Here is a 26,551-nt window from a genome sequence, read left to right as displayed (position 1 = left end):
ATTTCCCTGCATAGTTGAGTTAATTATAGACACCCAGGAGGAAAATAACCAGCACTTTACCTTATATTCATGTACAAGCATGGATTTGAGGTAACTGCAATTTACTTTGTATTCCCATAGTAATTTAGTTAAATCAATTGTTATTAAAACTGACCTTTTACTCAATGACATTTAACTGCCAGCTACTGTTAATAGCTACTTAACAAATATTAATATTTCATATACGAACATCATTCTATTAATACAAAATATCGTAAAGATTAATTCAAAAAGCAGCATTCTTCATACGCAGTCATATGCAGCAATCCTGAGATTATATTCAATACTTTTCAAGATCTTTTTCAAGACCCTTCTAATATTTGTCAAGACCCCAGCTCCACTAGGAGCTGCAATCAGCGGGACAATTGATGATGGTAATGATCGTTGTAGGACGTACAAAAAGTGAGAAAAAAAAACAACCCTCCTCCTTTATCTGAGCTTGGGACCAGCAAAATGATCCAAAAGAGACACTTTTTTCATAAGTTTGGTTTAGTTGAAAGGCTTTGCTCACGCGCAATTCATTTGCAGTCTGGAGTCTGTTGCTAGTGGGAGACTCACTGCCTGTGAGTGCATATCTCCAAACTTCACACAATCCAAAATATCATTCCTCTACACGTTTCATCAAGTTTCAGAATTTAGCCCCTGATCTTTTTTTTCAAATGTGGAAAAAAGAAATTGATTAAAAAAAATCGATTTGATCCCACCCTTTGTCCAAATTGGGACAAAGGCTCTTTTCTGGCACATGATGTGTCTTTATTTTATTTCCTGAAAAAGGGGCTAAAACGTCTGGGTGGAGGTAATATTGATATCACACACAAATATTTAATTTTAGTAATTAAGTTGAAAATACTTCAAATACAAAATTATTAACAATCAAAACTATAATCTCTCATCAACAATGGAGTTCAGACGCTTTGCAGTTTCACTCAAGTTACTGGACTGGACTCTACCTGAGACAAACTGAAATTAGACATGTATGTGTGGAAGGTCACACAATCAAACTGCATTTCAGGACAAAAAGACTGTCATGAAGTCTGATGAATTCTGAGCAATAAAACGGTCTAGGCACAGATCTAGGGTATAAAACAGTTTGCACAGCTACGTGAGTTCTCAGGGCCTCATTCTAATTGTGAAATGGAAGATTTGGAAGTGAGTTTGGAAACACCAGGACGCCTTCCTTTAATCAAGCCAGACCGAGTAAATGCTAGAGTTCAACTTTGGCATTAAAAACAACTCAGAGCAGTTTAAGAAAAACAAATATCATACAGTCCCTGTGATAAAGCATGGTGGTTGAAGCATCACGGTATGGAGGTGGTTATCAGCAGCAGGGACAGGGAGACTGGTCATAATCAAGAGAAGGATGAATACAACCAGATACAGAGAAGAAAACTTGCTCCAGTGTACATGTGACCTGAGAATGGGTCAATAGGTCTTTCCTTATGACAGGGACTTAAAGCATACGGCAGTCACAAGTCTGGAGCATCTTTGTGAAAAGCTTCTACATAATTAACAGAGTCTGAATAGTTTTCCTTGTATTTTGTAAATTTTTGTCTTTCAGCTAAATTATATCAACAACAAAATAAACAATGGAATGAAAGCAGATACTTTTTGAAGTCACTGTAATGTACAGTATAGACTGTAACTAAAGATGGACGACATGTATCCCCTTCCTCCCACAATCTTGAAATAAAGCTAAACTATCCTGCTTACAACATATGGTGTATTCAGAAACATTTTTAGTTTGTCCTCTTCACTAACATGGAGAAGATGGGGTTTACTCAGGGTTTACTATCTTTACTGCAGCCAGCAACCAGGTGGCGGTTGAAACTTTAGCTTCACTTGACATTTGGGAGCAGTCATGACATAGGTACATACCAAACAGGCATGAACTGTCACATGCAAACCAATCACAATTGATAAAAAAGACTGCTTTAACATATAGAATGAAGACAAAGGTATTTATTTGACTGTATGTGCTTTACAGTAGAAAATAACCGTGGATCAGGGTTAGATTTAGTACCCAACAAACAACCACATCGGAATGTGAACAGTTCTATCAAAAAGATCATAAACAAATGTTCTGCAGCAGTAGATTAATGTACGAAAAAACACTGATCATGTGACAGTACCATAACCAATTTGAAGAAAGTTGAGAAAAAATATCCATATCAATAAACAACAATACTGTAATGAAAACAGCTACTGCAACCACGGTTATTAATACTCAAAGAAATACTAAATTGACAAATGAAGTATCAAAGAAGTCAGTAATACTAAGTAATTTGGTCCAAATTAGCCAAATGTTTATTTTCATTGAAAAGATTATTATATCATAAAATATTTTCCAAAAATGTTTTTTACAGCATAGTATTTCCAGCTTGGTTATTCCCTTATTATTTGCAGGCGTTTGGGAATACCTTTACAAATCCATGGTATTATGGAATGTAGGAATAAAGTGGCTAAGTGCCGTACGACTGGGCTGTGCGATGTGACGATAAATACTGTGTGACATGAGAAAAATATCTATCATATTATATTATGCTAAAAAAAAATGTAACTGCACGGATGCGGGCAGGAAATCTGAACAAAGGCAACACAAACAAACACGGAGGAGAGGGATCATGACGCAGAGCGGGGTGTTTGTGGACAAGAGGAGGAGGAGGAGGACTTCGACCAGCCAAGAATTTAAAAAAAGGAGCTCACACCTGAAAGAGTAGTTGTGGCCTGTGAAGCATGGCTGTGGACAAGGTGTGAGGAATCAGACATGGAACAGAGAACCGCTCTCAAATGATGACGCAGAATTGTCCCCACGACCAACCCACTAACCTTTTTCAGCACCTTCATAAGATTCATGGATTATCAACATTATGGAGATGTTATTATTATTATTATTCAAACAAACCCTTAACTGAAAGACTTACTAAATAAATCAAAAAGATGGATGGAGAGAACGGCCGATATTGTAACTTAACATCTGTGATGACATCTTCCAAATATACAGAGAAAAGAAAAGGTATGACGAGTAATAATATGAATTGTTATTTTGTTATGTCTCGATCTGAGATTTTGGTCGTATCGCACAGCCCCACGCCCAACTCCCCTTGAACTGTTTATCTCTCACAGATTTGCTTGAGAATATTTTAAAGATTCATAAAAGTATTTCTGAAAGTTTGTAGAAATGGTGGAATCTGAAGACCTCTGAGCAGGAAACGTTCAGTACTGAACACTAACATGTTAAAAGACTACATTTCAAAATATGTGGAAAGTTAAGACACTGTGAGCAGCCTAAAAGTGCACCATCTTCAAAAGTGGAAAACAAAAAGTACATCCATCTGCCAACTCATCATCCTTTCTCTTTCACCCTCTTGTAAATCTGTCCATCTGTCAACCGGGGCGTCTGTAGCAGGCGCCTTGGTAGGTAGTGGCGTTGAAAATACTGAACATGTCTCTCCTGACAAAAGACAGGAATTTCTTCAGAGGGCAGAGGGGTTGGCCGGCATGAGGGTTGTGGGAGTGACAGAAGGTGGTATGAAATGTTACATCCTCGCCGTTGTACAGCACTCGGATGAACAGTTCCCCGTCTTTTGCTTTGCCAGCTTTCTTTTTCAGCTGCCCTTGCATTGCTGGGGGACTCTTCCACAGTTCAAACACCACTCTGGCTGCAAAACGTGGGAACCTGGCCTCCTCCAGGCCGAGGGCGCTCAGCAGCGGGGCCATGGTGACGTCATGAGCTGAGGAGACGGTGAAGACCTCCTCGCCGCCTGCTCGAGGCTGTCTTCCAGCCTCGTTGCTCTTGGCGACACGCTCCATCTTGGCAGCCGTTCGGTTTAGGTAGGGGTACATAGCCAGGATGGCATATTTACGGTACAGCCCCACTCTTCTCCGATCCACCTCATCATCTAACTGCTGCCGACGGATCACAGCAAACTGTGCCATTGTCAGACATCCACCACTGCCACTCTCCGCCACGCGAACACAAGGGAAAGACAGGCCGTGGCACAGGTGGCACAGCAGGGAGTCTATAGGGTTAGCAGCTCTGAGCTGGCGGGTAGGCAGACCCAAAGTCCGCGCCATGTCGGCGTAATTCCTCTCCAGCTCGGTATCGGCCACCCGAAGACGATACTGCCGCCTCTGCTCCTCCTCGAGGTATCTGTTCCTGGCGGGGCAGTCACAGGCCGAGCCGCAGAACAACGTGCTCCACTGGTGACGCATGGTCAGCTTCGTCCAATCAAAATCCGGGAGGAAGCCGTAGAGGAAGGCCAGTCCGCTCTGGAGGGTCCGGCTCTTACCTGTGGTCTCCACCCACAACTGGCGAGGCGTCCAGTTGGAGGGGAGAAGATTGTGGTGCTTGTAGGCTTGGTGGAGGAGCTGCCCATTCTGTAGGTGCTGCACCACACCTATAATAGGACAGGGAGAAAATGAAAGCTGATATTTTTTCAATAAATATTTATATCTGACTTATTCTTATAAGAAACAAGAGATTTAGTTGTCAATTCACCTGATAGAAAGATGTATCATTATAAGGGACTTTACCAACAATAATCCTGTACAAAACACAAGACTCCGAAGCTGGGCTCAGGGAACAGAAATTCTAAAAACCTAATCTATTTTAAAGTCGAGTCGCATCATGAACATAAGGAAAATAACCTCTATAATCGTCAACATCCCAACAACCCAAGATTAGAAAATAATGGCACATCACAAATTATAGGATATTAAGATCACGTCTCTCAAGTGACCTCAGGGGAAAGCCAGCGTAAAGAGAATGGAGGCTGGCGTGGAGCCACAACTTGCTCCAATGTATGCAGAAGTGTAAACGAGGCTGGATGAGAAAATAGTGAGAGAAACAAGGTCGACAGGTTATCTATCCTTCCGATGAGATTTAAACTATTTAGAATATCAACAGTAGCATGCTAGCTGCTCTCTCTGTCCCACGCATTGGCTGTTGTGGTTTTGCCTAAATATCAAACACAATTATCGGGGGGGCCGTGATGATTGACTTGACGTAGTGTATGGATTGCTCACTCTGCAGCTCTTTCTGAGGACCGCCATTTTCCTAAAAGTACACTGCACACTGAATGCTGGACTTGAAGAGTCTCAGTCGACTGAGGGGGGTTTCAGACTGACAATTCCAATCTTTGAATGTCAGGGGGCAGCCCAGAAATAAACGTGTAATACTGGTCAATAAGTACAGTATTGGTTCATGAGAGTAGATGAGATCTTGTGGGGATGAGACCTTCCGTCCCTACCTGTCTGTGTGAGTTCTCCCATCTCACAGACGCTGTGGTTGGGCAGACGGGGAGCAGAGCCCAGAGATGATTCCCAGTGGCCTCGGCTTCCTTGGCCCATGTGGCTGATGAAAGCGTTCAGCATCGGGTGGGATGGCTGCCTAAGGGAGGAGAGGGACAACCAGAAGTAAGAACCACATAATGCGACATGTCTTGGTTTTACATTTACACTAATGGCTGCTAATGTTTTTCTAATTGTTGATGAAATATTGCGATATCATTGTGATGTCATTGCGATGCTGACAAAGATGTTTTTTCTTAAACAGTTGTTAGACCGGATAACAAATTAAAGTCTTAAAGTGTCTGTTTTAAAACACTATCATAGTAGACAGGAAAGCCAAACGTCAGTCATTTTCGGCCGATACACAGAAAATTCTTCACAACTGATGAATATCTAATTTTAAAATTATACAATTAAACTGCAGGTACATATGTATGCTGGTTTATACTAGCCTCGAGTTCCCTTCTTCATCCAAATACAGAATACAACTTGGGTGCCAATGTCAGTAAAAAGACAGTGCTCATGTTTAGAATGGGACCTCTGGGTTCAGTATGTAACTTCCAATATCCACCACCAGGGGTCTCTCTAACACAGCTGAGTTACAACACCAGTTTAATATGTGTGGGTGGGAATATGGGAGATAGAGATAAAAAAAAAGATGAAAGAATTTGGACACACGCACACCCACACTCACACACACACACTCTGACAACCACAACCACAATCCCACCCAGGGTTGAGGGCAGCAAGAGGAGCAGTCAGTGATGTCACAGATTAGAGATGATTGAAGATTACAGTTTAATATAACAAATCTGCGAGAGCAGCACCAGTTCACTCAGATTAACAGAAGCATACGCAAGCACACACACACACAGACGCACTAATAGGCACACAGTTTCCAGAGTGATCATAAAGTGGTTCAGCAAAGCGGCATTAAAAACACAACCCTCTGTCATTACCCTGAAAACAATACATTATTATGGAATAGTTATATATTGTTATTTTCTATGTTGTTATTTTTCTTAAATTAAGGCTTTAAAGACCAACTCTGATTTCAGAGCTCATGTGATAATATAAGCCTAGATTTTCAATTTCAAGGACATGGTTTCCATTTCATGTCGGTTTGCATCAGCATCTGTCATCCACATCTATCCTCTCTCTGCATTATCAGACTAAAACCACATGAACACATGGGAGTGGTGAAGTGAAATTAGGTGCTCTGCTCTACTCTGTTCTTTCGTCAGCAGATGAGTTTGCTGAGGGGAGTGGGGAACAATCTGGATTACACTGGGAGACGGGATGTCAGCGGACGGGGACTGCGATGGACAAAGAGCCAGCCGGGCTGTCTATACAGCTGATTGTTGCTAACCAAAGATTACAGATCCCAATTACATTAAGCAGGGATTAATATCACTGAATAGGTTAGGGAGAGAGATTAGTGAGGAGGGGATTGAGAGATGAGGAAACAGAGTTGAGATAAATTAACGAAATGAATAAAACCGAATAGGATGTGATGGTGCACTCTAAACTGAGGGACAAAGGAAGAGAAGAAGCGGAAAGAGAGAGGAGATGTGGCCCGCTGGAGAGAGAGCTCAGTTAACCGCAGACGGAGACAGTGGGTCAGGAAGCTGGTGCCAGCACACAGGCAGGCAGGCACTCACAGGCACTCACAGGCACGCACACACACACACACACACACACACACACACACAGTGACTGAACGCTCTGTAAGAGTCCAGCCCAGGGCATATGCTCAATGAGATCCCTGTAATTACACCCTGGTCTACATAAAAAGAGAAGTACCTACAGTATTACCCGGACAGAGACATTTGAAACAGTAATTTAATGTTCCATCTGCCTCCAACATGAGCACATTTAACCCACAAATAATACAGAAACACACTTTAACTGTGTGCTGAACCCACACAGCCTCCCTGTGGTGTCTCAGGGACAAAACCTCAAATTTTCTAATGCATATGTAAAGGATATGAAGGGTATAAACATGTTTCCTGCTTTCTTTCAGCTGACATAATTTAAACTGTATTTAAGGACAAAAAGGTGCTAGTAAAAAACAAAAGACTGCTCATCTCAAACAGAAAGAGAAAGGAGGAGAGGAGCGATTGTGGGACATGATGTCATGTAGATGAGAAGTAAATAGGCCAAAGTTCAGACAGAACATCTGGAGTCTGGACGAAGATGAGGGATTTGATTTGAGGCACTTGAAGCCGGATGTGACAGTAAACGTAAAGTGTTCAGTGTGCTGTGGACATGAACAGCTTAAATCTTGCTTATAATTCTGAACTGTGCAATAATGTATACTCTTCCAATATAAAAACATTCTTGATGATTAATGAATAAAAGATGTGGAATTCTTTTCGCCCATTAAAAAACAACATGGTGGAGTTTTCCACTCTGGGGTCACAGCAGGTTCCAGCACAGTTTACTGCTCAGTTGAAGGGCTGTTGATTATCAGTTACAGGATATCAAGTGTACAAAACCTGTGTATTGTCAGCTCACGATTCAGTGCATGGCAGATATTTGTATGTGTTATTGATATTCTTCGACAGAGTGAGCAGGATGGTTAACATCTTAACTAGTTTGAACATCACATGGGAGACAATGCATATATTCTGAAGTTCTCCTGGATTTAAAAATGCTGTTACTGGCTAGTGTGTAGACATGCCCAGTATTGATAAACCACACAGACATATGAATGCAAGCTAATTTGCTCAAAATGTGACTAAATATATGAACAAATAATGAAAGCTATTTAAAAAATATATATGAGGCATAAAGATGCCAAAGGTGCTTGTGTTATGACGTTGGAATTTGGTTCAGATAAAAGCCTCCATAAGACGAACCCTAAAGACCTTGATGACCCTTTGATTTCCATCTAGTGCTGCCTAGTGAATTCATCTTTAAACTATTTTTGTGATAATAGATTGAGACTCTTTTGTTGTTGTGAGGTTCACATCTGGGATTTTGAGTGAAATGGTCAGCCACTGAATGAACTGCCACACATTAATGTTACCCACAAGATGAATTGTAACAACTCTGGTCCCTGATAATTCATCGATGATAATATTTTAATTGTCCAGTACTTTGATTATGATTAAAAACCTGCTGAACAAATAATTTGCTCATCAGTCAGATGAGCAAATTATTCCAGAGTGACGAACAGTCATGTTAAATTGTGTACCCTGATGACATGTTGGAAGTATGCGGGTCACAAACCACAGTAAGAGCCTGTCTCACATGGTATCCTTTCATTCCTCACTCAAAGAATCTCAACTGATCTACAGACCAAACGGTGCAGAACATATTTGCATCTGGTTCATTAGTCTTGTTTGTACTGTGGGATAACGCTGCTAATGAAGCTCTACTAATCTGCTGACAAACACATTTAGCATCTGAAAGCATTAGTAAACCCTGATGTTGCCTCAAATCAAACAAATTCAGATAGAAAGGTCTAAAATCACTGAGACCTGAACACAGAGAGACTTTTAAAACTGAAGTTTCTCTCATCACTGGCAGAGCACATACAGCACACAGCCGTACAGACTGAGAGGAAACCGGCACAGGTTACCAGGCCACACTGGCACAGAGCGACTGCCCCCTACTGTGACGCTTAAGTGGAAACACATGTCCTTGAGGCTTGGATTGGCAAAGCTCGGCTAAAGAGATCAGCCCCAGCACATGGGAAAAAAACATTAAACCAAAAGCATTGTATACATCATCCTTATCATAAAACTCAAGTACAGACCTGTCAACATGAATGATGGTATCTAGATATCGTCTGTCTCTGCTTTCTGTTTCCTCATTGAGAATCAGGGTGTTATGGATGCTGGCTGTTCTATTGTTACCTTTCACACAAAGACACAATGACCAATACGCATGTAATTGTGTCTTTGTGTGCGACATGTTGCTTTTGACACAATTGGTTTTAAAGTAATACGCATATCACATAACCATTTAAGAGCACATTTGTTTAAACAGGAAGTAGATTGTCTACTCACAGTCGGCTGACTTACAGAAAATTCGACTGATGAGAAACAAAAATGGTGAATATTAAGAGCACCGATTTCTTTGCTTGGTAAAAACAACGCGGTGGAACTGTAACTGACAGAAAGTGTTAACGATTTTTATTGGCCGCTGGTAGAAGAGTAATGACCTATAAGAACCAATAAGGAAGCAAAGGAGGCTGAATGGATCATCGTTTCCAAATGTTTCCTTTTCTTCTGTCCAGACTCCAAACAACATCGCAGGCTCTGAGTTTTCAAACTAAGACTGGGACAGCAGCATTTACAACCCTCACTATTTAAGTTTTGTGGTTTTAGGTGTAAACGTAGCAACAGTGATAGTGTGGATGTAGCTTGAGAGGCAGGTATAGTATATCGGAAGTGTAACAGGCACCACATTGTCAACGTGTTCTGGATCTAATTTAACATCTTACTACTGAGACAGAGAAGTAGGTCTGCAGCATGAATGATCATGACACACAGTATATTATATTTGGGAGTAGAGTAGCAAAGCCAGAAGCTACAGTGCATAATGACCTCATGAGGACAAGATGGTAAAGGTCATCTCCGCTTTTTACTTTAACTTTCTCAGTAAGTACAAACAAAAAATGTAAATGTCAGCAATGAAAGCATCCCGACCTCCATACTAAGAGGCTTTTGTGAAGGATGACCCACTTTCAGCTCCAGTTCAAAGACCAAAGGTATTGAAAAATATCTAATAATCAAATGAACATGACAGATCAACTGCATCCTATCAATCTGAAACGCAGCTGCCTGTGCCAGCTCGTGAGATTACAGCGTGCCTGTCCTTGTCCAGATGTGCAAAGCTGATGAGGCTGAAGTGAAAACCTTGTGCAAAGTTAAGTCGTTGGCTCAGTCTGAACTCAGGAACACAACACCCCCCCCCCCCCCCCCCCCCCTTTAAAAAGAAGTGAGGCCGCAGGGAATTTAATGACCACATGGTGGAAATAGATCATCCTGGAGTGTGTGGGCGCACGTGTCAAAACCATCTGACCAAACCACATTTTCTGGATTCATAATTTGTTATCCACATGCAGAGTTAACATAAATTTAAGGTAATGTATTCACACCAAGTGCAAAAGTGCTGATTTCAGATTTCTGAAGCTGAGGTGCTGAAGCAACCCGGCTCATCAAGCCCCTAATGGGCAGCAGAACCAACGAGAAGAGACGGTGGCTATACCAGCAAAAAAAGTCTAACAGAAAAAGTTAAACCTGACAAAATACAGCATAATGAATCAAATGAGAAAACAATAGTAAATCAAGCATTTGTGCCTTTTCTAGACTTTCTGCTGTAGTAACAGTTCTGCTCTGCTCAGTGAGGATGTTGCCTAAATCGTCAACTCTGTGTCAAAAGACCATAATGTTTATGTGAGCGTATCCATCTGAACGAAAGCACAGCAGAACAGATGTAGTAAAACAAATGTACCCGCTGTCGCTGACACATGAAAAGACTGCAGGATCAATGAATTGTGAAAGTGAATCAGATCTGCTCCAGTGCACGTATATTCAAACAACGTTTTTTGCTCGATGTTATTGTCAACTCTTCTGATGTCTTGTTTTCATAGTATTTTCTAAAACATTTGCCTTTGTTTGCAGTTTTTAAATTTATTTACATTTATATTGTTCAGCTTCAAAACTTCAAGAGTAATTGTAGCTCAATTGCATCATGTGAAATTGGTTACAATAAAAATTGTTGTATAAAGTAGTTTCTGACACGTCCCTCAAACTGAGCAAGATAAGCTTTACTGTAGGGTGATAGATTACATTGTATTGTAAGGTATAGTATTTCTGTATTGCTGGTATGTATACATTTGCAATGTATACCATGGTGCTATTTGATATCATGGAATCATTTTTATACCAATTCAACAATTTGCACATAATTCTCAAAACACCCAGTCCCTTCCAAGATTTCAGATTAACAAGTAAACAGCCTCAAAAGATTCCTTTCACCATATATTCATCCACTTCAGAAAATATGACCATGACATACTCATTCTGAAATTGTGACATTTAGTGCGTTATCAGATTCTTGGTGGAACTGTGTGTGTACCTGCTGGGGGACAGGGTGCAGTCGATGGCTGGTCGCTTGGTCTTGGGGATGTAGTAGAGTGGGTAACGGTCTCCATGGCGAATCATCGCCTGGACAGACAGCAGCTTGTAGTCGGCAGGACTGTGACCTGTGAGGAGACTTTCATCATTATAAAATCTATATTACACTGGTTAATTAAAAGAACGTGCTAGAGATAACTCAAAGGTAGGAGTCTATGTAGTCATAGTGTAGTGGTTCCAATGGTAGATAAAAGAAGAGTGAAAGTGAGCTCCTTTTGTTCTTATTAAGATTAAGATATGTTTATTTATACCAAACACATGCACAGACATGCACAACACACTCATGCAATGGTAGGTAAATTTAACCTCTGCATTTAACCCATCTGTGTGCAGGACACACAGAGCAGTGAGCGACCATGTACGGCGCTCGGGGAGCAGATGTTGGGGGAGTAAGGTGCCTTGCTCAGGGGCACTAGACAGGGTAGGGAGACTCTTGGATTTTTGGACAGATCAGTCCAGGTTCGTCTTTTGTTGTCTCTCCGTGGAGTCGAACCAGAGACGAACCAGAGACCTTCTCTGCCCATAGTCCAAGTTTCTGCCACTAGACCACCGCCTAAGTCCCCTTCCATATATTCAGTTAGTTTAGTTTGTAAAGCAAAACAAAAAAAAAATCTAGTTTGGATTTAACTTTTTTCACCCAACAACAAACATCCTGCTTCAGTTTCCCTGAAAGTGGAGATAAAGAAAACACTAAAATAAAGATCCACACAGCCCCAGCTAAAGAAAACTTGAAGGAGGAAGTGGACAATTAGTTCCAATGCTTCCACCAACTCACAGTTACTGGTAATTGCTTGATACTCAAATCCACTGGGACACTTAAGTGTTATATCCCTACGTACGTATCCTGGGAAGGATCAGAGGAAGGATTTTAGTTTTCCAGATTCACAGGGATCCAAGATGCACTTCAGAGTCGAATGGACTTAACATGACACTAATGCGGTGAGATCCCATACTGACTTTTACATCGCATGCTGAGGCTGGACTTTCGAGAGAGACAGAGCCATTACACTGACTTACTGGATCTAAGTCTAAGATGCCACTGCATTTATGCTTATAGGCATATATTTCTATGACTTTTCAGTGGAGGAGTAAAAACCAAACTCAAGATGATGTTGCTATGCTGGAGAGAGAGAGCACAGGGCAGCTTTATTGATGGTGCAATCTAGTGGAAATTACTTTGTACAATTAACACATCCCGTACTGACACATTAAATCTGACATTATTACAATATTAAGTATTTATGCGTTATACATTAAACCATCAGTTTCTAGCAGTGACAGAGTTCGTCCAAATCTGCTTTTAATGCTCTAAAATAGTGATGCCGCCAAATTGGAAAGAATTCATTTGATTTACTAAGTTCATTGACTATGGCTGCCTGGTTTGAGTGGGTCAGTGTGCCAGTCTCACCCTCCCAGGCCTGTTCGGTGTGGTTGGGATTGTTGCAGTAGCCATAAGCCTCAGATATAGGGTTGGGCTCCTGGGTGTGTGGCACCGGGAACACCCTCTTTCTACTCTTCCTCAGAGCCGCCCCATGGCCTCCATCTTCAGCCTGGAAGGGTCGCTCCTCCACTATGGGGGTGATGGGGATCAGGTTCACTGGAGAAAAAGAGATTAAAAGAAGAGAAAGAGGTATAAACAAGATGCAATGGAATAAAGAGAAGGACAACTGATACAAATTCAGAAAACAGAGGGAAAAAAACTTTTAAGTGTGCAAAAAAAAGCCAGCCCATCTATTGATGGTTGGCTCTTTTGTATTAGGTACCCAAGCCTTGACCCAATCAATCAGTAACACGCCTCCTGACAAACCACAGCAGGGCTAGGGTTATATTTGACAGGCCTAATATTTATCACATATGATTCAGCATGCTAATATATGGGAATTGCCACAAAGCACAGGATGATGTCATTAGTTTTGCAGATGTTTGTTCATATCATTAAGTGTTGGCTAAGTCTGACCTGATTACATTACCTTTACATTTCATGACAATCCAATTAATTCAAGTGAAATAAAAAAAATTCAGACAAATCATCTTGATCATTTGGCATCATCTTCTGGACACCGTGAATATCTGTACCAGATTTCCGGGCAATCCATTCATTAGTGTTCAGGATATGGTAAAAAAAAAACTGGCAGATCAACATTGTTGTCCTTGGAGCAAAACGGCTGCTGAAAAGAAAGAAGAGTCATTTTTGGAACTGATGGTGTTAATTACCTAAAACCTGGTAAAGGCACGGATCCAAGATCGAACCACAGGGTAATTCATAAATTGGAACACGGAATTTCAAAAAGCCAACTGACCAGGCAGTGGCAGAGTGCTCAAAATGAAGTAAACCAGTGGTAGTTCATCTCCATGTCAACAGCTCTATTCCCTCAAACTCCTCACTGTTACCAGTGTGTTGCCTGGACAACAGTGACCTGTGACCCCTCAGAGAAATGGTCCAATGGGGGTAGAGGTGTTGTGGGAACTGGAAGGTCCATTCACAAATATCCATCTTTGAAGAAAGACAAGTTGAACGCAGTTGCCCCTTTGGCAAAGCATTCCCAAATCCGTTCCGACGGCACATCTCTGCCTGAACAGTCGCAGCCATGTTGCCTCTCCTGACCGGAACACTGTGCGCTGATATATTCAGTACTCAGTTTCAGGTCAGCTTATATCAAAAAGTAACAGACTAACCTGAACTGTAAACATTCAAGTTATAAATGATTTAGATACATTCAGCTTCCCCAGTGGGGGATTTGCTATTTTCCTCTGTATTACATTTTAGTACATTAAATATCTTTCCATGTTTTCTCCAAACAATCATCTACTACCCAAATTCACAATGTCACCTTGTGCTTTAGACAACTGTGATAGCCATCATCACAATGCTCTGGAATTTCATAGCCCGAAACAATTTCAAATCATTGAAATAAATTGTGTATAAATAACTAGAAATGCACCCAAATAAATTCTACTATCAAACCATCCGCTACCATATAGCTGAAGACAAAAAAATCTTGAGGGGAAATTAAGGACCTTGCTGTTAAAAGAGTAAGCTCGGAAACTAGAATCGGCTGATACACTCGGGGCAGCAAAGCGTCATATAAAAACAAATAAAAGCAGTGATGTTTCAAGCTTCAATCCGGATCAACTGGGCAGAAAACAAGTATATTGAGAGTCCCACATGCCAAATCTCAGACAAATGTTCTGTATCAAGTTATCTTTCAAGTTAAATACCTGAAAATGCTGTCTCTGTTACTAAGCAAGCTGTTTAGTCTTAGATTAAAAACAATTTAGTTTTTTTAAATATAGATTTCTGCAAAAAGCTCACCACTGACGAGGAAGAGGAAAAGGTGTGCAGCGACGGCAGAGACCATTTTGACGATGGCTCTGTAACTTGAGGTCTAGCAACACACACACTGGAGCTCATTCATTACCATAACCTGTCCCCCTTACTGCTGTGTGCCCGTTTCACTGCCACCCCCTCACACACACACGCACCCACACGCTGCCTGAACTCACCAAACTTTCAGAGACCAGTTCAGTCCCAGTCGCCTACACAATGGAGCTTTTGTAAGTGGCTGCCCAACACTACCAAGTGCATACACAGCACTGGCACACAGAGCATACTGTGGCACACACACACAAGTTCATACACCCACACTAAATGTGGCTGGAGTAATAACACTTCAGAATATGTTTCCAGCTTTCCATCTGCCACATGAAATCTAGAACCCAGCAGGAGGCTGTCTGAGAGCGCTTTCAACATAGTGGACAATTTAATTCGACATGAGAAAGATCATTAATCTCTTCACTGAATATGCAGCGTTAATGTGTGTATGTACAAACCCAGAGCTAAACAAACCAAACCCTGTAAATCTTTCACCTGTTTGTTGTTGTGAAATCATCACTAAGCAGCTTGACTTCTACCTGAAGGCAATGAGAGTGCTCTGCCTCAAAAATGCACACAAACTAATGTGTGTCGTCTATAGCACCACAGTCATTAAGGGATGAACAGCTACTCACTCAATGTGATTTGGCCTTAACTTAAAATGTGCGTCCCCACTTATACTACCTCACTCCACAGTGATGTGAACTGGTAGTACTGAAAGCCATTGGAACAAATATTGACACAGACTAACTGCTGAGTGTGTACAAATGGACATGGCTACTTTATGCAGTTCATCATATAGAACAACCTACATCCTGGCTTTTTAAATAAGATGTACACAAGTAGAAGCAAACAAATCAAAATCAAACATGTGGCTTTATAAACAATCTGCATGGACACTAATCTTATCTAAATAGAGATTAAGATCCTCCATGGCACATTTAATTAAGCACTGATGCTCACTAATACAGCCCAATGTTGATCTGAATCCTCTAATAGGTTTAAGTTTCGACTCATACAGAATGTGATGCGATATTCGTTTTCGATTTAATATTATATATTTACTCCGCACAATGGCAGGGTTTTGTTTTTGTCCCCGTTTGTGTGTCTGGGTGTTATACGCATTTGTGTACATGTTTTTGTTAGCTCTTTAGGACCTTTTCCAGCATAAACCCTGATCTCGTGGGGACCAAATTCTGGTCCTCATGAGGTCAAACTTAATTTTAAAGTCCAGCTGAAGTTAGTGTTGTTAGTATCTCATCTCATCTCATCTCATTTTCATCCGCTTATCCGGGGTCGGGTCGCGGGGGGAGCAGCTCAAGCAGGGGGCCCCAGACTTCCCTTTCCCGGGCCACATTGACCAACTCTGAAGTTGCGGCTCAGCTCTCTTTTCGTTACAACGGTGCGGTAAAGCGAACGCAATACCGCCCCCGCTGCTCCGATTCTCCGGCCAATCTCACGCTCCATAGTACCCTCACTCGCGAACAAGACCCCAAGGTACTTGAACTCCTTCACTTGGGCTAAGGACTCATTTCCTACCCGGAGTAAGCAATCCATCGGTTTCCTGCTAAGAGTCATGGCCTCAGATTTAGCGGTGCTGATCCTCATCCCAGCCGCTTCACACTCGGCCGCCAGCCGATCCAGTGAGTGCTGAAGGTCACAGGCCGATGATCCAATGAGGACCACGTCATCTGCAAAAAGCAGTGACGAGATCCTCAGACCACCGAACTGCAACCCCTCCCCACCACGACTACGCCTCGATATCCTGTCCATGTATATCACAAACAGGATTGGTGACAAGGCGCAGCCCTGGCGGAGACCAGCATCCACTGAGAATGAAACTGACTGGCTGCCGAGGACGCGAACACAGCTCTCGCTTTGGGAGTACAGGGATTGGATGGCTCTGAGGATAGACCCCCTTACCCCATACTCCCGCAGCACCTCCCACAGTTTCTCCCGGGGGACCCGGTCATACGCCTTCTCCAGATCCACAAAACACATGTAGACCGGATGGGCATACTCCCAGGCCCCCTCCAGGATCCTTGCGAGAGTGAAGAGCTGGTCCGTAGTTCCACGTCCGGGGCGAAAACCGCATTGTTCCTCTCCAATCTGAGGTTCGACGATCGGCCGAACCCTCCTTTCCAGCACCTTGGAGTAGACTTTACCAGGGAGGCTGAGAAGTGTGATGCCCCGGTAATTGGCACACACTCTCTGGTCCCCCTTTTTGAACAGGGGAACCACCACCCCGGTTTGCCACTCCTTTGGCACTGTACCCAACTCCCACGCGATGTTGAATAGGCGTGTCAACCATGACAGCCCCTCAACACCCAGAGCCTTTAGCATTTCTTGCCGGATCTCATCAATCCCTGGGGCCTTGCCACTGCGGAGATGTTTGACCACCTCAGTGACCTCCACCAGGGAAATTGACGATGAAACACCATCAACCTCGAGCTCTGCCTCCAACATAGAGGGCGTGTTATTCGGATTCAGGAGTTCCTCAAAGTGTTCCTTCCAACGTCCGACAACCTCCTCAGTTGAGGTCAACAGAGTCCCATCCTTACTGCACACAGCTTGGATGGTTCCCCGTTTCCCCCTCCTGAGGTGCCGGATGGTCTTCCAGAAACACTTTGGTGCCGACCGAAAGTCCTTCTCCATGGCCTCTCCGAACTTCTCCCACACCCGCTGCTTAGCCTCCGACACGGCAGCAGCTGCAGCCCTTCGGGCCTGTCGGTACCCTGCAACCGAGTCAGGAGTCCTCCAGGATATCATATCCCGGAAGGCCTCCTTCTTCAATCGGACGGCTTCCCTGACCACCGGTGTCCACTACGGTGTCCGAGGGTTACCGCCCCTTGAGGACCCTAAGACCCTGAGGCCACAGCTAGCCGCCACAGCTTCAGCAATGGAGGCTTTGAACACCGCCCACTCCGGCTCAATGCCCCCAACCTCCACAGGAATGCCAGAAAAACTCCGCCGGAGGTGTGAGTTGAAGATACCTAGGACGGGGGCCTCCTCCAGGCGTTCCCAGTTCACCCGCACTACTCGTTTGGGCTTACCAGGTCTATCCGGAAATTTCCCCCACTCCCTGATCCAACTCACAACCAGATGGTGGTCGGTTGACAGTTCCGCCCCTCTCTTTACCCGAGTGTCCAAAACATGCGGCCTCAGATCAGATGACACGATCACAAAATCGATCATTGATCTTCGGCCTAGGGTACTCTGGTACCAGGTACACTTATGAGCACCCTTATGTTCGAACATGGTGTTTGTTATGGATAATCCATGGCTAGCACAGAAGTCCAATAACAAACAACCGCTCGGGTTCAGATCAGGGAGGCCGTTCCTCCCCACCACGCCTCTCCAAGTGTCTCCATCGTTGCCCACGTGGGCGTTGAAGTCACCCAGCAGAAGTACGGAGTCCCCTACTGGAGCCCCATACAGGACTCCATTCAGGGTCTCCAAGAAGGCCGAGTACTCTGAACTGCTGTTTGGTGCATACGCACAAACAACAGTCAGAGTTTTCCCCCCTACAACCCTTAGGCGCAGGGAGGCGACCCTCTCGTCTACCGGGGTAAACTCCAACACCGCGGCGCTAAGCCGGGGATTTATGAGTATCCCCACACCCGCCCGGCGCCTCACGCCCTTGGCAACTCCGGAGAAGAATAAAGTCCAACCCTTATCCAGGAGTACGGTACCAGAGCTGAGACTGTGCGTGGAGGTAAGCCCCACCAGATCTAACTGATAGCGCTCCACCTCCCTCACAAGCTCCGGTTCCTTTCCCCACAGCGAGGTGACGTTCCACGTCCCCAGAGCCAGCTTCTGCCGCCCGGGTCTGGTCCGTCGCGACCCCTGACCTTCGCTGCCACCCATGTGGCTGCGCACCCGACCCCAACGGGTCTTCCCCAAGGGGGTGGGCCCATGAGATGAAGAGAGGGGGGGTGCCACGTAGTTTGTTCGGGCTATGCCCGACCGGGCTCCGTGGCAAACCCGGCCACCAGACGCTCGCCATCGAGCCCTCCGTCTGGGCCTAGCTCCAGACGGGGGCCCCGGGCTTCCTCCGGGCTGGGTCCCATCTCCTCTTGTGTCGATATTCATTGAGGGTTTTTGAACCATTCTTAGTCTGGCCCCTCACCTGAGACCACTCTGCCATGAGAGACCCTACCAGGAGCACAAGGCTCCAGACAACACAGCCCTCAGGTTCACAGGGACACGCAAACCTCTCCACCACGATAAGGTGACGGTTCAAGGAGAGGTTGTTAGTATACGATGTGAATTGTGGTTAGGTTAAGTTAGGAATAACCTTTTCTTTGGGCAATCCACAATGAATAGAAGTCAATGCAAAGTCCTAATATGGATAGCTGCACAAAACTGCGTGTGCAAAAATAACTCATAGCATGGACTGCATTGAACATCTATGAGGGGTTGTTCGGCATGAGCTGGGATTTGAGCCGCTGACATTCTGGTTGGAGGGCGACCGATCCAGCCCAGTCAGTTAAGTCAGAAAATCATGTCATGTATAGCTCAGAAATGTATTTTTTGCCGAATCAGTGAATCCTATTGGAACATAGACACATCAAAAAAGTTAGTGATCATATTGTAGATATCCATGATGTCGATAAATGAATCAGAAAATTATGATTATCATGACAATATAAATAAGTTTATTTAGGCAATGTGAGAGCGGGGTAAAATGTGCGCACTTGATATGCATCACTCCTCCGATGCTTATTATTTAATTTGTTACATGTTCACACTGACTGATCCCAGCTGAGTTGAAAGGTAAGCTCATTCATCCATTGGGTAGTTTTGGTGAGTGTCAGACTGAATCATGAGCTCTGCATGGACTAATGTGGGGAAATTATTAGTGATGACTAACAGCATTTGGAAGAGAATCCCTGCATTAATAATGCAAAACACACCCGCCAGAGGGAGACCTGCTTCCCAAAACCTGATTAACCAGTATGACACACCAACCACTCCAACACAGGAAACAAGCTTTTTTAATACATGTGTTGCTGTACAACTATGAGATACAGTGCATTAACATTCAGAATACAAAGTTATCATATAGAAAGATGCCTTGCCTAGGTATTTTTCACCACTGGGACATTACAACCTGGAGTCAGGAAATTAAATACCTAGAGACACTTTAAAATATTTATATTGACTTGATTTTATGCAGGTAGTAGTACCCAAAATTTGGAACTCCCTCCCCCCACACAGAAGACAAATCAGACTCCATCACATCATTCAAGTCTCAACTCAAAACTCACTTGTTCAAACTGGCATACTCTTTATAACTGGAACCCGTGCACTTCACTTGTTTTTATGTTAATGTTCTGTTTTAATGTTGTTTCTATCTCTCATGCTTTTATCTTTTATCTTGTATTATTTTATTGTAAGGTGACCTTGGGTGACTTGAAAGGCGCCTCCAAATAAAATGTATTATTATTATTATTATTATTATTATTATTATTATCTGTCACTGTGTTGCTCAAAATAGTATCCAATATCCAAATTTATATTATAATGCCAAATCTTCTCAGAAAACAGACTATCTCTGTCACTGGCAACACAAAGGTGGTCAGTCAAGTTCAACAGTGAGTGCAGACATTGTAGGAAACAGGTATGGGAGGAATGTGGGAAATAATTATCTGCTAAGTGCTTGGAACTCTGCCTAGTTAACACTTACTAGTAGATTGCTGTTTTGGAACAAAAATTAGGTGATAAAATGTCAGCTTTTCATTTGAAGAATGCATGGGCCTCAAGTGATCCCTTTATTATGTCTTCTCTTCCAAATGTGCCAAATCATATTTGTTTTGTTCCACCTCTTTATGTCTTCACCTCTCTCAATCCTCAAAGGCAATGCCTTTCTTTTTCTCTGTTCATATCCTCCCATCATATTCCCCTCTCACTCTGAATCTACCCACGCAATCAACTCCCATCAGGCTGACTCATCTTTCCTTTGACTACCACACAATAAAAAAAGCTCATTTTCCCTATGTTTTTATTCCCACTACTGCAGTGGTCCTCTCACTGTCGTCACTTTCTCCCTGGACGTCCCCCGTGTGTCAATCAGCACAGTAATCACACCCGTCACAGCCATCCACGTTTTACTTTGCAGCTGCCAGGAGCAAGAGAGATGCATTTGCTGCACCACTGATCATCATCAGTCACTCAGTCCCTCATGGTAATGGTCAACAAACAATAAACACATGGATGAGCTTTTCTAAGCGCAGGAAGGGGGTGAGAGAGCAGGCCAGAATAGAGAGCAGACGACATAAAATGATTTAGAGAGAGAGAGCGAGAGCAATAGCGGAAAGGAAGAACAAAAACAGAAGCTGTCCATATATTAAACATGAGGACAAATCCCACATGCTTTTATCCTGTGCGTCTGCTGGATAATGGCTCAAATCCTTCTCTTTGTGTGATGAATAAATGATGGCTGCAGCTTTACTCCGACTGTAGGACTTATCGAGAAAAATAAAGGGAGGCCAGTTTTGAAAGAGCATGTACCTGCAAGAAACAATTTCCCTTGATTTAGAAATCACCTACGAAGTTACATCAATAAATATCAAGCGAAAACTATAAAATGCATTTCTTCTGTAGAAATCATATAGTATAATGATTGTGCAGTATTTTTAACATCTAGATCAGCTCATATGAATCTTAGTCAGCCACATGGATTTGTTTTATTGTGAAAGCCAATGTAACAACCTTTGAGCCCCTCACCTCTGCTCAAAATAACTATCAACAGCTAACTAGCTAGAAAATCAATATAGCCAGTGCTAAGTACAGTGCTAAGCGTATTAGATTTTGATAGCTGCGAGCTAGGCTCGTTATCGCTGAGGAAACACACTGACAGCTGCCTGAGGCCAGGTGTTGTGACAACTGAGCGTAAGAACACATTTCTACCACCAAAATAGGAGGACAACAAAGCCATAGCCCATTTAATGTTTGTGACTGTGTTTGTAGTATTTGTATGAAATCACAGGTGACAGGTTGGGTCATTGGTCATATCCGGATTTGACTTGGAGATAATTGCATGTACCTGGTTGGCTCCAGCACGGAGCCTTGCTGGTGCAGGTGGGGGCAGGTTTTTTAAAAATAGACCTGTGAATGACTTTGCTTCAAGCGTTTCACAAAAGAAGAAGATTGCTGAAGAGGAAATGAGAGTGGTTTTGTGATAGTGAGTCATTGAAAATAGCTTACACTGAAACACCTTTTTTGAGGGAACAATACATTTAAAAAAAAAAATTGATCAAGGACAGCTCCGGAACTTCTGGCTAAGATGCCGTCCAAACAACTTTCCACTTTATCCTGCGAATGTGCAAAAGCATGACTTATGCGAGTCATGCCAGTGTTTTTCAGATCAGATCTGTAAGACTTGCAAATCAGCTCCAGTGAAGGGGACACTCTATCTATTACTGAGAGGTGGTTTCCTTGCATTCACTGGGCTTGAGAGGGAAACGCTGTCTAGACAAAACCTATACAGGAGGGGCCAAACAATGGCTCAATGGGGAAAAGACATGATGGTGTACACCTAAGCATTCCGCAGCAGATGGTGCTGAATATTACAAAAGTCTTTAGGGGATTCTTCTTTGTTTCAATATGAATGCAGTCCCTGGAATGGGAAATCAATTAGAGGAAATGTGTATGTGAACACACCTGCAAAAATAAGTTCCCCGGCACATGATTGTATCTCACCCTCAACCCTGACCACTAGGCCGAGGCTCCAGAGAGAATAGATAAGTGAAGCAGTTGAGTTTAGCACAAGCACAAATAAAAGTGCACTTACAGAACTGAAGGCTCAGACTGATGACAGCCAGCGCTGCCCCGCCCACCACCACCAGGAGGAGGAAGCGGTTGCGAGCCAGCATCTTATCATGTGATTGGTCCACGACCCTGTCTGTCAGCCATCCAGACCACGGCCCATCCCAGCTGCCAAGAAACAAACAGTTAGTTGACTATTGGAATAGACAATTTTATATAAAATTGTATATCATTAAGAAATTATTATCTTAAGTTGTTTTGTTGAACACAATAAGTAAAAAGAACTGGTGCTTGTGATAAGCAGCTGCCTTTTACTTCTACATTAAAGGAATTGATTAATTGAAATACTATCTAGACACAGTCCTTGCAGATTTTTCAAAGTCTGGCATTTGAATAATTAAATCCAGAATGAAATTCAGATTTGCATAGTTATAAGAGGAGATTGAGTGACATTTGGAATGCAAACTATTAAGAAAGTTTCTCTAGTTTCTGAGACAGCGGCCCGCACCTGTCCCTTTCACCTCGTGCAGCATCTTTGCCTAATGTTTGACAATGTCTGCTAAACATCTGCTCAACCAGCAGAAACATGGTGTGGGGAATTCATTATTTCAACACCTCAACAAAGAGATGGCAGGAGACCTGAGAAACTGGATCACAAGAATCTGAGGCGTTCACACACACAAATTAGATTAACTAGTGCTGCAAACACAATTAAATGCATGGTTGTGTTCAGGGAAAATGCAGATCCATGCAGCTGTAGGTGAAAACGTGCATGCTGCTGTATGAACATTTCAACATAAAGTTAGGTCATTAAGTCTGACGTCATGAGTTTAATGCTAGCCTTGGATAAATTATTATTAATGTATCAATGTTTTCTATTTAAAGTAACAATCAAGTGTTTTAACTGACCCTCCGATGCTTTAATACTTCTTGATATCATCATAATCTGATATTCGATACATCTCAAGAGCCAATAATATTAGAAGTACTAGTGGTGTACCTTTCCCAAAGCCCGTTTAATACTTCAAGCTAATATCAGTTTGATCCTTTGACTCCTGTTGTACACTTGAAAACTCCATTGACCTCCCTGAGTGGCTGTGATGTTACAGTGTACTATCGCTGGACAATATAATGAGTCTGCCTGTTCCAAGAGAAATTGTTGACGGCTAAGAAACTACAACCAAATACGACGTCATCAAACTGTCACTAGACTATATATGAAGATCATACCGGTGATCAACATATGTGCAACTCCTAAACATATACCATTTCTATTTAAGGCTTTTTCCAACTGTGAAGGTCAGAACTCCAGTCTGTCTATGCCCTGATTTCATTAAGCTAAGAGCTTTTCTATGAGTTGTGGTGTAAATTAAAAAGGGAAATAAAAGGAAAACACAACTGTTGGTTCAATTTTCCAGCAATAACCGATTTAATCCTGGGCCCCTTGCTCTTAGAAGTGGCACACATGTACAGCAGGACATGTACAGTCTGTACCAATTTCCCAAACCCACAAGTCATACACAACTGTGACTAGTCAGTGCAAGGCTGGAAACCACGGGAGGGACACACTCTAACTGCAGTAAATGCAGCCATGCACAGTGAACCCTAGCATTAGGCTGTCTAGAAACCCTCCCTGCTCGGCCTGCGTCTGACCGAGGTGCAGCAAACCGACTCTACGACTCTACAGGCAGAACTACTCCAACACGTCTGCCCAATTCAGTGGCTGCAGACACACACACACACACACACTGAGCTTCAGGATTCACAGAACTCCTGTCAAATCACAAGCAAGGATTACTTATCACTAGATACATCAATCACGTGTCTTGTATTTTGGTTTCTATACAATGTAAAATATGCATGAAGATAGACATTTAGATGAAGGGGAGGGGTTAATAGTTAGTCTATTAAACATTAATTATTGATTATTATTATTACTCTAGTGAGTGTGAAACACGGTGCAGGGAAGATTAAAGTGTGACCTGAGTTTGTCAAGTCAAATCAAACTGAATAAGCAGTACTTTAACCAGGTCTGCAGCTTGTGTCTGCTGCAGCTAGTTAACTAGTTAGCCAACGGTTAGCTAGCTACTAACACCCGAGAGTCCTGTGAGCTGAACAACCCCAGAGATCCTCGCGAATACACACAGTGTTACCAGACAGGTGTCGTTACCCTCTTCCCGCGTCTGTGTGTGTGTGTGTGTGTGTGTGTGTGTGTGTGTGTGTGTCTACTTGTTGCCGCCTCCTCCGTGCCCAGACAAGTCACCGGAGGATTCACGTGGAGCTTTTTGTGTGTCGCTTCTCGCGGAGCAAACCGAGTCTCCGCGTTTCAGACGCCACATCCACAGCAGGAGGCAACGCGCAGGGAACGCACGGGCTGAAGGAGGAGAAACCACGGACGGGTCGGTGGGAGAGGTGAACGCTTCTTACCTGAGGAGGAGAGAGGGTCCGAGCCGCCGACAGCCTGCTCCCACACTTGAATCCAGCGCTCCGGGTCCTCCAGTACCACCGACACAGCGCTGCAGCCCGGGGTTAAGCCACACATGATACGAGGAGTGACTTCCTGTCCTACATTTCAAAATAATACTCTAAACGTGAACAACGTTTTGTGTCCCGGATGTGGACCACTTCAGGCTATGATGCGGCCCTCCGGCCTTCTTGTGGCCAGGAAGAAATGGATCCGAGTCCAATTGTAAAGTAGTTATTGTGGAACAAATATCCCAAAACAGGGGGGGGGGGGAATTGCAATGCTCTCTGCAAAGTGTAATCTGGATGTGAACCTATAATGGCCCGTGTGGTAAATGGTGACTATGGCCCACATAGTTAAAAAACATATATATTCACCTTGAGCACCTTTGGTTGAGATGAGGTATTGCATTGGCCTAACAATGTGACTATGGCTCAGGAGGTAGAGTGGATCGTGCACTAACCAGTAGGTCAAATCTTTCAATCCCAGTCTACCCTATCCCACAAATTGAAGGTTATTTTGTACATAGACCATTTTCCAATTTTGGCCCAGATCTGGCAAACACCACATCATGCCATGTGGGATGTTATTGGATGTGATGTTCGGGACCTGCAAGGAGTCTGAGGTCCCGAACCATGAAAATGTTTAAGGACATAGACAAGGACGTCAAGAGAGCTTTTGGTGATAAGGACCAATGCTATTGTTTATTTGCTGTGTCTATAAATGCAGCAGTACACTCTGGAGATTCCTGTGTTGTTGTTAACACGTCTGAGTGTAGAATCTCCTGCTCTGTTATTCATGTGTGGAAGGAAACCTCTGGAGAAAGTCTGGACACAATACTCCAGACTTCCTCCAGAGATCATTTCTAAAATGGACTTTATTTACAGGTGCATACTTAATTCAGATTTAATAATTCACACACCAATCAAATATGTTTTTTGCATGTAGCAATAGGTCTAATATGTTTGTATTATGTGTTATCTAATGCTATGCTTGCTATGGCCCTCTGTTTAATATATTGGAGATAATTCTTTAACATTTAGATTAATACTGTAGCAGCTATGGTGGAAACAAAAAGTGTCAATCACCTCATGATTTAAACTTGACTTGCATGTCTGTGAGAGTAAAACAAATAGTTGAACCACATTAAATACCACTCACCCAGAATACAACATTGGGCTGGCAATTATAGCAATCAGAAATACAAAGACTATGAGCTCTATGGATGATAGATTCAGACAGTGGACAGGATCAGGGCCAGGGGAAACTGGACAGCTGAAATCTGAATGAATCCTGATAAAAGAAACAATGTCCAGATATATTCAATTATGTGTGGCTTTGAATAAAATCTTTGGAGCTAACAATAAACATGGAAAGACTTCGACGTGCACCTGACAGAATCAGGAATTGTGCATGGATGTTGAACATATAATTGTACTCTCTGTGTAAATTGTGGCCCCTGAT

At 43.0% G+C, this 26,551-nt stretch overlaps 1 protein-coding gene across 3 annotated transcripts; it reads right to left on the bottom strand.

Annotated features, from left to right (window-relative positions):
• Positions 1-1,983: 1,983 nt before the first annotated feature.
• On the bottom strand, positions 1,984-25,176 carry pxylp1 (2-phosphoxylose phosphatase 1). 3 transcript variants are annotated; one of them, XM_062386131.1, is made up of 6 exons: positions 25,051-25,176; positions 22,649-22,791; positions 12,889-13,077; positions 11,422-11,548; positions 5,289-5,428; positions 1,984-4,436 (listed from the first exon to the last, which is right to left on the bottom strand). In XM_062386131.1, exons 2-6 carry the CDS (start codon positions 22,728-22,730, stop codon positions 3,424-3,426), a joined length of 1,551 nt encoding a protein of 516 aa, XP_062242115.1. In that variant the 5' UTR covers positions 22,731-22,791; positions 25,051-25,176; the 3' UTR covers positions 1,984-3,423. The 3 variants fall into 3 exon arrangements, with proteins under 3 accessions (XP_062242115.1, XP_062242116.1, XP_062242117.1); XM_062386132.1 differs by lacking the exon at positions 25,051-25,176 and adding an exon at positions 24,717-24,804; XM_062386133.1 differs by lacking the exons at positions 22,649-22,791; positions 25,051-25,176 and adding an exon at positions 14,794-14,921.
• Positions 25,177-26,551: the final 1,375 nt, after the last annotated feature.

This window comes from Platichthys flesus, chromosome 4 (assembly GCF_949316205.1).
Source record: "Platichthys flesus chromosome 4, fPlaFle2.1, whole genome shotgun sequence".
In the NCBI taxonomy this organism is placed as follows: domain Eukaryota; kingdom Metazoa; phylum Chordata; class Actinopteri; order Pleuronectiformes; family Pleuronectidae; genus Platichthys; species Platichthys flesus.
The sequence above is the reverse complement of the archived record's forward strand: the minus strand, read 5'-3'. Positions and strand labels throughout refer to the sequence as shown.

Bases quoted from the DNA above. Each gene is read 5' to 3' on its own strand.
- pxylp1 (XM_062386131.1), bottom strand. From the start codon at position 22,730: ATGCTGGCTCGCAACCGCTTCCTCCTCCTGGTGGTGGTGGGCGGGGCA. The intron at 5,429-11,421 runs GTACACACACAG...CTCCTCCCTTAG, and splicing joins TGCACCCTGTCCCCCAGCAG to GCAGCCATCCCACCCGATGC. The intron at 4,437-5,288 runs GTAGGGACGGAA...GTCCTATTATAG, and splicing joins GGGAGAACTCACACAGACAG to GTGTGGTGCAGCACCTACAG.